Source organism: Sus scrofa, chromosome X, assembly GCF_000003025.6.
Source record: "Sus scrofa isolate TJ Tabasco breed Duroc chromosome X, Sscrofa11.1, whole genome shotgun sequence".
In the NCBI taxonomy this organism is placed as follows: domain Eukaryota; kingdom Metazoa; phylum Chordata; class Mammalia; order Artiodactyla; family Suidae; genus Sus; species Sus scrofa.
The window spans coordinates 48,947,836-48,961,862 of NC_010461.5; the positions used below are offsets into that span (position 1 = coordinate 48,947,836).

General features: G+C 39.5%; 1 protein-coding gene across 1 annotated transcript; it reads left to right on the plus strand.

Moving 5' to 3' along the window:
- UBQLN2 (ubiquilin 2) lies at positions 227-3,557 on the plus strand. Its single transcript, XM_021079831.1, has one exon. The coding sequence runs from the start codon at positions 554-556 to the stop codon at positions 2,426-2,428; it is 1,875 nt and encodes a 624-aa protein (XP_020935490.1). The 5' UTR covers positions 227-553; the 3' UTR covers positions 2,429-3,557.

Here is a 14,027-nt window from a genome sequence, read left to right on the forward strand (position 1 = left end):
CTTCCGTATTTTTTTCTCTTGTCTTCTCTAGTCTCTTTGTTTCTTTCTCCTGTTTTCCTCTCTCTTTGTTTCTCACTCTCTTTCTCTCCCTCATTTTTTTTTTTTTCCAGAACAGAAGTTTTTAATTTTGACCGAGTCGAATCTATCATTCTGCGCCTGGCGCCGCGTCAGCAGACGGGGGCAGGGAGGCGAGAGCCGAACTGGGGGGAGGGGAAGGGGCGGGGAGGAGCGGGCGGAGCGGCTGCGGGAGCTGCTGGGAGAGCGCGGGGTGGGGGTGGGATCACACGGCGGCGGCGGCGGAGGCAGCGGCAGCGGCAGTGGCGGCGGAGGCCCAGAGACCTGAACGCCGAAACCTCGGTCCGTGGCCTACACGGAGCCCTCTCTCCATCTGAGGACCAGGGAACCGCAGTCTTCAACACAGAGGTACCGTGCTCCGCTCTCCCGCCCGGCCCGGCTCAGCCTGCTGCGGCGGTGCCTCCTTCCTTCCTTCTTCCCTCGCTCTCTTTCTCGCCCGCCCGCGCCTTCCCTGTCTGCCTGCGTCACCGCGGCCGCCATGGCTGAGAACGGCGAGAGCAGCGGCCCCCCGCGCCCCTCCCGCGGCTCTGCTGCGGCGCAAGGCCCGGCCTCTGCCCCGGCGGAGCCTAAAATCATCAAAGTCACTGTGAAGACCCCCAAAGAGAAAGAGGAGTTCGCAGTGCCCGAGAACAGCTCAGTCCAACAGTTTAAAGAAGCGATTTCGAAACGCTTCAAATCCCAAACCGATCAGCTAGTGCTGATTTTTGCCGGAAAAATCTTAAAAGATCAAGATACCTTGATCCAGCATGGCATCCATGATGGACTGACTGTTCACCTTGTCATCAAAAGCCAGAACCGACCTCAGGGTCAGTCCACACAGCCCAATAGTGCCGCGGGAACTAATACTACCACCGCGTCGACTCCCAGGAGTAACTCCACACCTATTTCCACAAATAGCAACCCGTTTGGTTTGGGGAGCCTGGGAGGACTTGCAGGCCTTAGCAGCTTGGGCTTAAGCTCGACCAACTTCTCTGAGCTCCAGAACCAGATGCAGCAGCAGCTCCTGTCCAGCCCTGAGATGATGATCCAAATCATGGAAAATCCCTTTGTTCAGAGCATGCTTTCAAATCCTGATCTGATGAGGCAGCTCATTATGGCCAATCCACAGATGCAACAATTAATTCAAAGAAACCCAGAAATAAGTCACCTGCTTAACAACCCAGATATAATGAGGCAGACCCTCGAAATCGCCAGGAATCCAGCTATGATGCAAGAGATGATGAGAAATCAAGACCTGGCTCTCAGCAATCTCGAAAGCATCCCAGGTGGCTACAATGCTTTACGGCGCATGTATACTGACATTCAAGAACCCATGCTGAATGCCGCACAGGAGCAGTTTGGGGGTAATCCGTTTGCCTCGGTGGGGAACAGTTCCTCTTCTGGGGAAGGTACGCAGCCTTCTCGCACAGAAAATCGAGATCCACTACCCAATCCATGGGCACCGCCACCGGCTACCCAGAGTTCTGCGACCACTAGCACAACAACTAGCAGTGGCAGTGGATCTGGCAGTAGCTCCAGCAGTGCTACGGGGAACACAGTTGCTGCAGCCAATTATGTCGCTAGCATCTTTAGCACCCCAGGAATGCAGAGCTTGCTGCAACAGATAACCGAAAACCCCCAGCTGATCCAGAATATGCTGTCTGCGCCCTATATGAGAAGCATGATGCAGTCGCTTAGCCAGAATCCAGATTTGGCTGCACAGATGATGCTGAATAGCCCTGTGTTTACTGCAAATCCTCAGCTGCAGGAGCAGATGCGTCCACAGCTCCCTGCTTTCCTGCAGCAGATGCAGAATCCAGACACACTGTCAGCCATGTCAAACCCAAGAGCAATGCAGGCTTTAATGCAGATCCAGCAGGGGCTACAGACATTAGCTACTGAAGCTCCTGGCCTAATTCCAAGCTTCACTCCAGGGGTGGGGGTAGGGGTGCTGGGAACAGCTATAGGCCCTGTAGGCCCAGTCACACCCATAGGCCCCATTGGCCCCATAGTCCCATTTACCCCCATAGGCCCCATTGGGCCCATAGGACCCACTGGCCCTGCAGGTCCCCCTGGTTCCACTGGCTCTGGAACCCCCCCTGGGCCCACCGTGTCTAGCTCTGCACCCAGTGACACGACGAGCCCAACATCGGAATCTGGACCCAACCAGCAGTTCATTCAGCAAATGGTGCAGGCTCTCGCTGGAGCAAATCCTCCGCAGCTGCCGAATCCAGAAGTCAGATTTCAGCAACAACTGGAACAGCTCAACGCAATGGGGTTCTTAAACCGGGAAGCAAACTTGCAGGCTCTAATAGCAACAGGAGGCGACATCAACGCAGCCATTGAAAGGCTGCTGGGCTCCCAGCCATCGTAATTATACTTCTGTACCTTGAAAAAATGTATCTTATTTTTGATAATGGCTCTTAAATCTTTAAACACACAGAATTGTGCTTTACTTTCATTTTGATTCCTTTAAATCTGTCTAGTTATAAATCTAATATGCATTTTAAGGTGGAGTCTTTTCCTCCCTCTTTGTTTCCTTCCTCCCTTCCTCCTTCTCTCTTCCCTCCCTTCTTGCCTTCCTTCTCTGTTTTGAATGGTGGGAATCAATGCTGTTTCACTCAAAGGTGTTGCATGCAAACACTTCTTTATTCTGCATTTATTGTGATTTTTGAGAACTGGTATCAACCTTTACGGTTGGGTGAACAAGTTTTGTCCTACAGATGTCCAATTTATTTGCATTTTAAACATTAGACTATGATAGTAATTTAATGTAGACTGAAAATATTAAAAGCAGAAACAAATTATTTGAAACTCTAATTTGTGGTACAATATTGCTTATTGTGACTTTGGCATGTATTTTTGCTAGCAAAATGCTGTAAGATTTATACCATTCTTTGATCTTTTTTGCTATATTTATATGCAGTACAGTAAGCACAATTGGAACTGTATACCTAGAAATGTTACAACAGAATCTCTGAGCAGAATATATATAACCAAAATGAGAGAGACTATAAGAAATATTTCTGGAGCTTGATGTATTTCACAATTTTGTAGAATCTTACAGCATCTTTGATAAACTTCTCAGTGAAAATGTTGGCTAGGCAAGTTCAGTTAAAATATAGTAGAAATGTTTATCCTGGTATCTCTTAAGTATACATTTAATTGTACAGAAAACTTACAGTGTGGCATTGTGTCAACATTTGCAAATTGATTGTATATGATCTTAATCTTAGTGCAGCCTGAAGGATCAGTATAGTAATGCCAGGAAAGTGCTTTTTTACCTGAGAATTCCTTCTCAGCTTCTTTTAAGAGACCCTAATACGCATTTTGATTTGTAATTGGAAATGTAACTTTCACTGAAAGTGTCATGTGACGTTTGCATTACTTTTAACTGCTGTGTATAAAGGAAACTGTATCTTTTGAGTCTATCAGTTATTTCTCTTGTGCACAGGGAAAAATGCATTAAAATGACTAAAAAAATAAAAAAAATTAAAAATGGATATTTCCTTTTCTTTTGGCCCTAGGATCATGCTTAGAAGGATTGCCCAACCACAAGATTATATTATATAAATCTTATTCTATATTCCTCTCGTTTTAATAGTTTCATGTTTTAAAAAGATTTCCTTTGCCCTGTCTGGAGTTATCTTGATGTATAGATTTAGAGATTCTAACTTTTACCCCCCAAGGTTAGACATTTGTTAGCTGATACTTATCTCATTGTCCACACTCACCACTCCACTTGAAATGTCATACATATATATACTTTATTCTATGTTTGAATTCTCTTTAGTACCTCTGAACATTATAGCCCCAGTACACCAGCCTGTAGTTACTGAGCTAGAAAATATGAGTTCATATCTGTTATCTGTTAGGGCAAATCCTTTAGATTTAAAAAAAATTTTAATTGTTTTTTGGCCGCACCTGGGGCATGCAGAAGTACTCGGGCCAGGGATCCGAACCTCATGCCACAGCAGTGACCCAAGCTGCAGTAGTGACAACACTGGATTCTTAACCGACTGAGCCACCAGGGAACTCCTCATCTTTTTTTATTTTTTACGATTTTGTAGTGATTCTGATGTGTTTATTTTACCAGGTGAACTTTACAGTTGTTAGATTCCCCTTCTAGCCCCCCTCCATTGGGAATTTGGTTAGGATTGTCTTAAACTGATAGAGAATTGCAGTGTTTTCCAGAAACATGACAAATTGCCTCATTTAAAAAAAGCTTTTTACATCCTTTAAGAGAGTTTTATTTAAGCCCCATATAATATGTAATAAGTCTATTCTCAGGGGATACAGATATGCAGGAAACAGTACTGTGATTGGGAGCTCTTACTCAGTGTGTTACCTATGTGGTCATTTTTGCCATATAGGGGAAGAATGTATTTTCATAGGTTGATTCTAAATTGGCAGTTTAGTGAAATCTATTAAATTGAGGGATATTCAGTTGATGCTTTTCAGTTTTTCCTTGGTAGACAGTCATATAAGTGATAAAGTATAATGATATGTTCCTTTCACAATTTATAACATAGATTCTAACAATTCTAAATTGGATTTTTTTTTTTTTTTTTTGCCACACCTGCAGCATGTGGAAGTTCCAGGACCAGGGATCGAACCTGTGCCACAGCAGTAACCCAGGCTGCTGCAGTGACACCACCGGATCCTAACCTGCTGTATCACAGGAGAACTCCTCTAAATTGCATTTCTGAAAAACCATCCCTCTGGGAGATGGTCAAATAAGTTTGCAAAATGCTGTATACTGTAGCCACTCTTAGAGAGCTTGGGGAGTCCTTGTGCAGTAAATTTTGACTAGCATTATTTTTTAAAAGGATTATGTTCTTTAGTTTAAAGATAAAAACTATTTAACCTTATCTAACTCAGCATTTCCTAAACTTATTTGCATAAAGAAGTACTTTTTTTTCCCCACCTAATAATATTTGGCATATTTATGTTCCTTAGGACATTAAGTTAGGAAATGGTGATTTATCATTCACTGCTATATGATGCTAGGTGTTTTAAGATAATTATAATAACGAAGTCTGAGAATTTTAATGACATGGATGATTTTATAGGAAAATCAATACAAAAATACACGAGCAACATAGAAAATAGCAGCAAATCAATAGCCATAGGAAAAAACTGGATGTTTTCTAAGGCCAGGCTCAGTTTAGCAGGTAAACTTCTTTCAATCATTCAAGGAACAGAGAATTTCTTAATTAACCTGCCAAATATTTCTATACCCTTTAATACATTTTTTTCTCCTTTAAAAACTCCAGGTCTTTAATTCATTAATTCATTAATTCAATTTTTTTTGCTTTCCATGTGATTAATTTTTATTTATTTTCTCTTTAAAAAAATTTTTTAACCATTCTTCCTCCATCTCTTACATGATATAATTTCCTTTTGTTACCTTGCAAGTTCTTATAGGCACTGCTTTTGTTTTTGGTTTCCTTTATCTACTGTTAATTCACAATTTATCAAAATATTCATCATTGAACCAAGAAAGGTATATCCTAACCTGCTATCTCTCTCCCTCCAATAAGAGTGGGGCAACTCTTTTATTCTTTCACTGTTTACTTAGTTGTCATCTCCCTCCCTAAGTTTACACTAGATGGCTAGATGATGTAAGTTTATATTCCTGGCTCTGTGATCCAGCAGTATGAGGTAGTGGAGAGGGAGCTAGGGCTAGGAGCAATCCCAGCAGGAGATGTTCACCTCAAGATGGCTTTCCTCATTTGCTCTTTTGGCCTCTACTTCAGGTATGTGATATTATATAAACTCTTACCAATTGCTTGTGGCTGTTGGTGGGCCGGGGGAGTGGGGGATGGATATACAACCTTAAAAGAAGTCCTGTTGGTTTACTAATGAGGTCTCATATCAGGTTAGACCATCATGTTTTATTGAGATACCATGGTCGGAGACACTAAGCTCGCCTTCTAAGAAAGGGCAGCCTGCTCTGAATTCTATTGATGTGTAATGTCAAAATGGCAACAAATGAAGTAATTCCTGTCAGGGCCTAGCCCAGGGATTGGGGTTAGAGTATCAGGAGTGGTCTTTGGCCTGTGGTTCATGTTCAAAAAAAAGACTCAGAATCAGAAATTTAGTATTATTCTCAAATAAATTGGTTATTCCAGTCACAGTGCCAGACTGACTTGATGGAAAGCGTTCATCATATGGCTTGATTTAGTAAACATAAACTTTTAAAACCATGTGACAATTTTGATATTCGCAATTTGGTATAATTTTATTTAAAAAACATATTGGGAAGTTTAGATAAAGGAAGTTACTCAGGCTGCCCTCAATTTATGAGAGGTTCATTGCTGCCCTCACCTTCAGTCCTTGCTCTTTTAAGCTAGATGGTATCAGTGGTTTTCCTGCTAGGATTTTCTTGATGTGTCAGCATATCACAGAACTTCAGATTAGTTACATCTTTCAGTAGGGCCCCATTGGCATCATTTCTTACAGAAACTCTCTGAGAATTCTAAGACCCTCATAGTTTGTACAAATTTTGCTCAATTTTTGTTTCCCTGTGTTCGTGTCTTTTGGTTTGTGTAAAGAAGGGCAAAAATTGGGGACCTTTCTAATGCTACCATTTTCCCCAGAAGTCTGTTAGGAAACTTAGGGGAAAAACAATTTTCTAAAAATAGAAAGGAGAAGCATGATTTAACAGATGTTAGACTGAGGCCACCCCAAAGAACAACTGCATCAGTCAGTGTACATGCTTAACCAAGGCTTTAGACACTTTGATTGTGGATAAAAACCACTGTCAAAAGCTACCGTAAACCATTGAACTCCAGAGTTTGGGTAAGCCACTCTCAAGGAATTGCCTGTCCTGACATACATAGGCAACAATATTGATCAAATGACTGTATTGAAATATATAGCTTCAGCTGTACTGAGGTATCTAAGCACAGATTTAGGCTTCCTAAGTACTTTGAAAATTCAGCATCAGACCTTCTTAGCCCAATTTGTAGATGGGCAAATTTAAGATAATTTCAGGGAAGATTCTATTATTCCCTAGCCTGGGAACCCCCATAAGCCGTGGGTGCGGCCCTAGAAAAGACAAAAAGACAAAACAAACAAACAAATAAATAAATAAATAAAAGAATAGTTGGTGAGCATGAAAGAAAAAAAAAATGATTACTTAGCCCTAGCCTAGATTTCACAAAATTGTTTCTGTTAGATTGTGATAACAATAATAGCTAATGTATTTATGGTTATGTTCAATTTTCAAAACAACTCAAAGTACTACTATTATCTTCCCAAGTTTACAGATAAAGAAATAAGCTAAAAGAAATTAATTTTCTGCCATCACACTGCTATTAAGTCAGAGAAAAAATTTGAACTCAATTCTGAGATTACAGAGTGTGCACTTAACCACTTCACTCTTCTGTTTCCCTGAGTCTATTATAAACTATACTGATCTATTTATAATAGAGATTTTATAATAAATTATGTACTAACTGGCCTCCGGGGTGTTGTTGTGGAGACACATTAGCTGTTGTTAAATGAATGCATCTCTGCTGCTGTTCACCCTGGAGCAGGTTACATAAAAATGCATATGTATTCATCAGCTCTGTCATAATCAATAACTGCAGTTTGGAGATTTGCTGTTCTGACTTTTGAGTTACGGCTAATATTTGAAATTGTCCTTCAGTACATCTGTCCATGGTGGCCTAGTACATATGGTATGCCTCCAAATTGGCAATCACATGGGCCACTTGTGCTTCAGCTGCTCTGGAGGATGCCTGCTTTTTGTTGAGCTGCCTCACATAGACCTCAAAAGGCATAAACATTATGTACCTCACCGTGGTATTTGGCAGTTTCTCAAAATGTCCTTAAGGATAAAAGTGGAGTAACATGAACTAGACAGTAACAGGCCAGTAGATGGGTTAGTAAATTGAATTGATGGTGTCCGATGATGTGTCAGTGTGTACGAAAAATTTCCAACCTCGGTTCTGTCCCACTGAAGTTATTTTTCAATGATTAGTATAAAAATATAGCTTGCCCATCCCATGGCAAATAGTATAGAATTAAAAGGCAGAATAAATTATAGTGGATGTCACAAACAAGATCCAAAACTCCTTGGTAGATTGAAGAAAAAATAGCCAAGTCTAGCAGGATTAAATTAAATAGGATAAAATGTGAAGTCCTGTACTTGTATCAAAAATTCCATTACTAAGTAAGTGTTTATTTGGTTGAACAATAGCATTTGTGAGGACGCAGTGGTTTTAATTGCGTCAAAGTTTAACATGAGCCAACCCTGTGAGGTTATAGTGCACACAAACGTAATAAAGTCTTAGGCTCCATTAATAGAGGCATAGAGTCCAGCACATGGAAGTCCTTCATAATGTTTTATTCTGTACCTGATAGTTTATGTTGAGAGATTTGGATCATTTTAGGGTGCCACAATTAAAATGACAGACAACCAGGAAAGTGACCAAGACGGTAACTCATTTACAAACACACATGTAACAATTATTAAAAGGATAAAGAATGCTTTAGTCTAAAACCTGGGGGTTGTGGATATTTTTCTTTAAATAATTGAAGGCCTTGTCAGATAGAAGAGGGGTAACATTTACTAGGGTAGCTCCAAAAGGCAAATAAATTTGGATTTTGCAAGAAGTCAGAATTTTGGCTTACTGTTAGGAACTTTCTAGCAATTAATTAATGATACCCTCTTCACTGGAGCTGTTTAAACAGAAGCCCATTTGACAGAAATATCCAAGAATGGTTTTATGCATCAGGTAGAACTCTGAATTGAAAGACCTCCAAGTGTCTTTCCAAAGGTAATATTCTTCCAAATGAACTTGTCAGCTTCTTACTGAAGTTGCAAGATCAGGGGTCAGAGTTGTTTCAAAGTCATGTTACAGACTTCTATCCTGCATTTCCTAGTTTAATAAAGAGCAAATCAGAAGTAGACCATACACCTTTGTTCACATAAAATCTAGATAAATTTAGTATTTTATTTCATGATGCTACACATGGGAAAAGGATTCAAACAAGATCTTAAACCGAATGTCAGAAAGTTCTGAGAGCTTGGGAGCAGGAAATAAGCAGAGATGTCTGAGGTCAAAGGACTAATTTGAGAATGAAGGTTACAGGGGTACTCTGACCTCCTGTTTCTCTTGATAATATTCTACCCCCCTCATTCACCACGGTGGTTAAAGTGGTGTGAGGAAGTTGAAACTAAGTGCAATGTAAGATGTGATGGCAGAGTATATGCACATATACACATAATTCACAAATATAATTCTTTAGTTAGGTGATCCTTTTGGAGCAGAAAAAAAGTTTGTGCTGTGCTTTACATGATACCTTGGGTTTCATTACATGAAATAAATTACCTTAAGATTCTGATTCATTATGCTTTGTATTCTTTTTAAGTTACCCTAGGACTCCAAAGGATCTGGAAAAGAGCATCCTGGTGTTGGAGACAGATGAAACACGTTAACTTTCCTTATTTGAGGAATGTAAATTGAATCTCAAGTGTGTTTGTATGTCTGTGTAAAAATTTGCTTTTGCCACCTAAAGCAAGTTCCCCTCCACATACCGATGAACTGCCCTGATACATTCCCCGTGTAGATGTTTGCCTCCTCCATGAGCCTTGACCTGAGTTAACCAGGTATCATGTGACCAGAGGCTATAGAAAAATTTTATTGGCCTTCTTGCTTCATTTACACTCCTGCTTCCATTTTTAGATGTATTCCTATGTCTAGATGGCTTTAGATCTTTTGACTTCTTTTAATTTTTTAAATTTATCTATTTATTTATGCATTTACTTATTTTGCTTTTGAGGGCTGCACCTACAGCACATGGAGGTTCCCAGGCTAGGGGTCAAATCTGACCTGCAGCTGCAGCCTATGCCACAGCCACAGCATCGCAGGATCCTTAACCCACTGAGAGAGGCCAGGGATTGAATCTGCATCCTCATGGATACTAGTCAGTTACTTAACCCACTGAGCCACAATGAGAACTCCCCTTTGATTTATTTTATTTTAAAATATTTTTTGATTTACAGAAAAATTATGAAGATAATAGTTTCCATATGCCTCACACCAAGTTTCCTGTATTTTTTATATCTTACATTACTATAGTATACTAGATAACAATTAATGAAGCAATTGAAGCATTATTATTAAGTCCATACTTTACTCAGATTTTCATAGTTTTTATCTAATGTCCTTTTTCTATTCCAGTTATCCCATCCAGGATACCACATTTCATTCAGTCATTATATTCTTAGGTTTCTCTTGGCTGTGACAACTTCTCAGACTTGCCTTGTTTCTGATGAACTTGATAGAATGAGGAGTACTGAGCAGGTTTTTTGTGGAGTGTCCCTCATTTGGGATTTGTCTAATATTTTTCTTGTGATTAAACTGGAATTGTGGGTTTTGAGGAGGAAGATCAGAGAAATAAAGTGTCATTTTTATCACATCATACCAGTCATATATATATTATCATTATGACTTAGAACTGTTGATGTTGACCTTGATCACTTAGCCTGAGGAAGTGTGTATCAGTTTTATCCACTGTGAATTTACTCTTTTTCCCTCCTTTTGGTACTGTACTCTTGGGAGAAATTTACTCCATGTAGCTCACACTTAAGTGAAGAGTTATGTTCTACTTTCCTGAGGGTGAAGTAGCTACACAATTTATTAGGAATTCTTCTGCATGAGAGATTTGTCTCTCCCTTCATTTATTTATTTAATAATGCATTTATATTAGTAAAGACTCACAGATATTTATTTCATACTGTGAATTATAACCCAATAGTACTTTATTTTGTTGCTCAAATTGTTCCAGCCTTGACCATTGGATGCTCTTTAAGTTAACCCTCAAGGCTCTTTGACATACTCTTTTTTTTTTTTTTTTGAGCATTTCCTTACTTTCTGGCACCACAAGATGCTCCAGGCTCAATTGCATGTTTCTTGGCTCAACTTCTAGGAGCCATGGTTCCATTTATTGGAGAATGTTATTAGAAACTAAGACATAGGTGCTAGGTGTGCTCATTATTACTAGGACTTCATTACTTCTAGACCCTCTCAGCTGACTGAGCAAGGAATTAAGTGTGTCCATACTAACCCACATATGTACACATATCTATAATATTCTATATTTAATCATCTGTATCTATATTAAGCTAAACATGAGATCTTACTATTGTCTTGAATTCTAATCCATTACCAAAGGATCATTAATAATCAATATGGATCACTCAAGCTTCTTCCCCTTACCTATCTGTAACATTCCTCTCCAAAAGTGAGAAACCTGGCTCCCACCATCTGCCATACATTTACACAACTGTTTAATTCCAGTATACATGTACAGCAGTATCTAAATTTTTAACCTCTACTGCTGTGGGAAGCAACTTTATCAACCAGATTACAGTGCTTATGTATAGTTTATTTTGTCTTTAGTCTTACAGACTCTATTGATTTCCAGTTACTTAAGTCAGCACCATTCTCCACATACCCCTCGATGAGGTTGTTTCATACATTTGTAACACAAATATATTGTTTAGTTATATTCTACATTCCACCCTGGCATCCCCAACCTCCTAAATGTTTTTTTTTAATTTGCATACATTAAGATTCACCATTACAGTAAAATATAGGATAATTTTCCTTCCCTAAAAATTTTGTTTATTGCCTATTCAAACCTCTGAGCCCCTGGAAACCATTGAACTTTTTTATCATCACTAGTGTTACATAATGGAAAGTATTCAGTATGTAGCTTTTTCAGAGTACTTCATTCTCTTAGCACTTTGCATTTAATCCCATTGGATTTTGAGAGGAATTATATTAAATATGTAGATTGATGTAGGGAGGATTGACATTTTTTGCAGGATTGGGTTTTCTCTCAAGGAATGTGGTAAGTTTCTCCATTTGACTTATTTTATGTACCTTAGTTAAGTTTTATAATGTTATTTATATATTTATTATACAAAAGTACAATTATTAGAAAATTATTAGAAATTACTAGAGTTTGAACTTTCTGAAAAATGTTTTTTTTTTAACTTTATTTTCCCACTGTACAGCAAGGGGGTCAGGTTATCCTTACATGTATACATTACAATTACAGTTTTTCCCCCACCCTTTCTTCTGTTGCAGCATGAGTATCTAGACATAGTTCTCAATGCTATTCAGCAGGATCTCCTTGTAAATCTATTCTAAGTTGTGTCTGATAAGCCCAAGCTCCCGATCCCTCCCACTCCCTCCCCCTCCCAACAGGCAGCCACAAGTCTCTTCTCCAAGTCCATGATTTTCTTTTCTGAGGAGATGTTCATTTGTGCTGGATATTAGATTCCAGTTATAAGTGATATCATATGGTGTTTGTCTTTGTCTTTCTGGCTCATTTCACTCAGGATGAGATTCTCTAGTTCCATCCATGTTGCTGCAAATGGCATTATTTTGTTCTTTTTTATGGCTGAGTAGTATTCCATTGTGTATATATACCACTTCTTCCGAATCCAATCATCTGTCGATGGACATTTGGGTTGTTTCCATGTCCTGGCTATTGTGAAGAGTGCTGCAATGAACATGCGGGTGCATGTGTCTCTTTTAAGTAGAGCTTTGTCCGGATAGATGCCCAAGAGTGGGATTGCAGGGTCATATGGAAGTTCTATGTATAGATTTCTAAGGTATCTCCAAACTGTTCTCCATGGTGGCTGTACCAGTTTACATTCCCACCAGCAGTGCAGGAGGGTTCCCTTGTCTCCACAGCCCCTCCAGCACTTGTTATTTGTCGATTTATTAATGATGGCCATTCTGACTGGTGTGAGGTGGTATCTCATGGTAGTTTTGATTTGCATTTCTCTTATAATCAGCGATGTTGAGCATTTTTTCATGTGTTTGCTGGCCATCTGTATATCTTCTTTGGAGAAATGTCTATTCAGGTCTTTTGCCCATTTTTCCATGGATTGATTGGCTTTTTTGGCTGTTGGGTTGTTTAAGTTGCTTATATATTCTAGAGATTAAGCCCTTGTCGGTTGCATCATTTGAAACGATTTTCTCCCATTCTGTAAGTTGTCTTTGTTTTCTTTTGGGTTTCCTTTGCTGTGCAAAAGCTTTTCAGTTTGATGAGGTCCCGTGGGTTTATTTTTGCTCTAATTTCTATTGCTTTGGGAGACTGACCTGAGAAAATATTCATAATGTTGATGTCAGAGAGTGTTTTGCCTATGTTTTCTTCTAGGAGTTTGATGGTGTCCTGTCATATATTTAAGTCTTTCAGCCATTTTGAGTTTGTTTTTGTGCATGGTGTGAGGGTGTGTTCTAGTTTCATTTCTTTGCATGCAGCTGTCCAGGTTTCCCAGCAATGTGTGCTGAATAGACTTTCTTTTTCCCATTTGATGTTCTTGCCTCCCTTGTCAAAGCTTAATTGACCATAGGTGCCAGGGTTTATTTCCGGATTCTCTATTCTGTTCCATTCGTCTGTTGTAAACTTTAATCAAAGAAATCAAAGAAGATGTAAAGAAATGGAAAGAAATTCCATGTTCCTGGATTGGGAAAATCAATATTGTAAAAATGGCCATCCTACCCAAAGCAATCTACAGATTCAATGCAATCCCTATCAAATTACCCATGACATTTTTCACAGAACTAGAACAAACAATCCAAACATATATATGGAACCACAAAAGACCCAGAATCGCCAAAGCAATCCTGAGAAACAAAAACCAAGCAGGAGGCATAACTCTCCCAGACTTCAAGAAATACTACAAAGCCACAGTCATCAAAACAGTGTGGTATTGGTCTGAAAAATGTTAAATAACAGTGGGAATAAGAGTAAACTGGTCTTGTTCCTGGCTTTATTAGAAATGTATTTCATGGAGTGCCCTTTGTGGCTCAGCAGAAATGAACCTGACTAGTAACCATGAGGATGTGGGTTCAATCCCTGGCCTCGCTCATCAGGTTAAGGGTTGGGCATTGCTATCAACTTTGGTGTAGGTTGCAGATGTGGCTTGGATCCTCCTT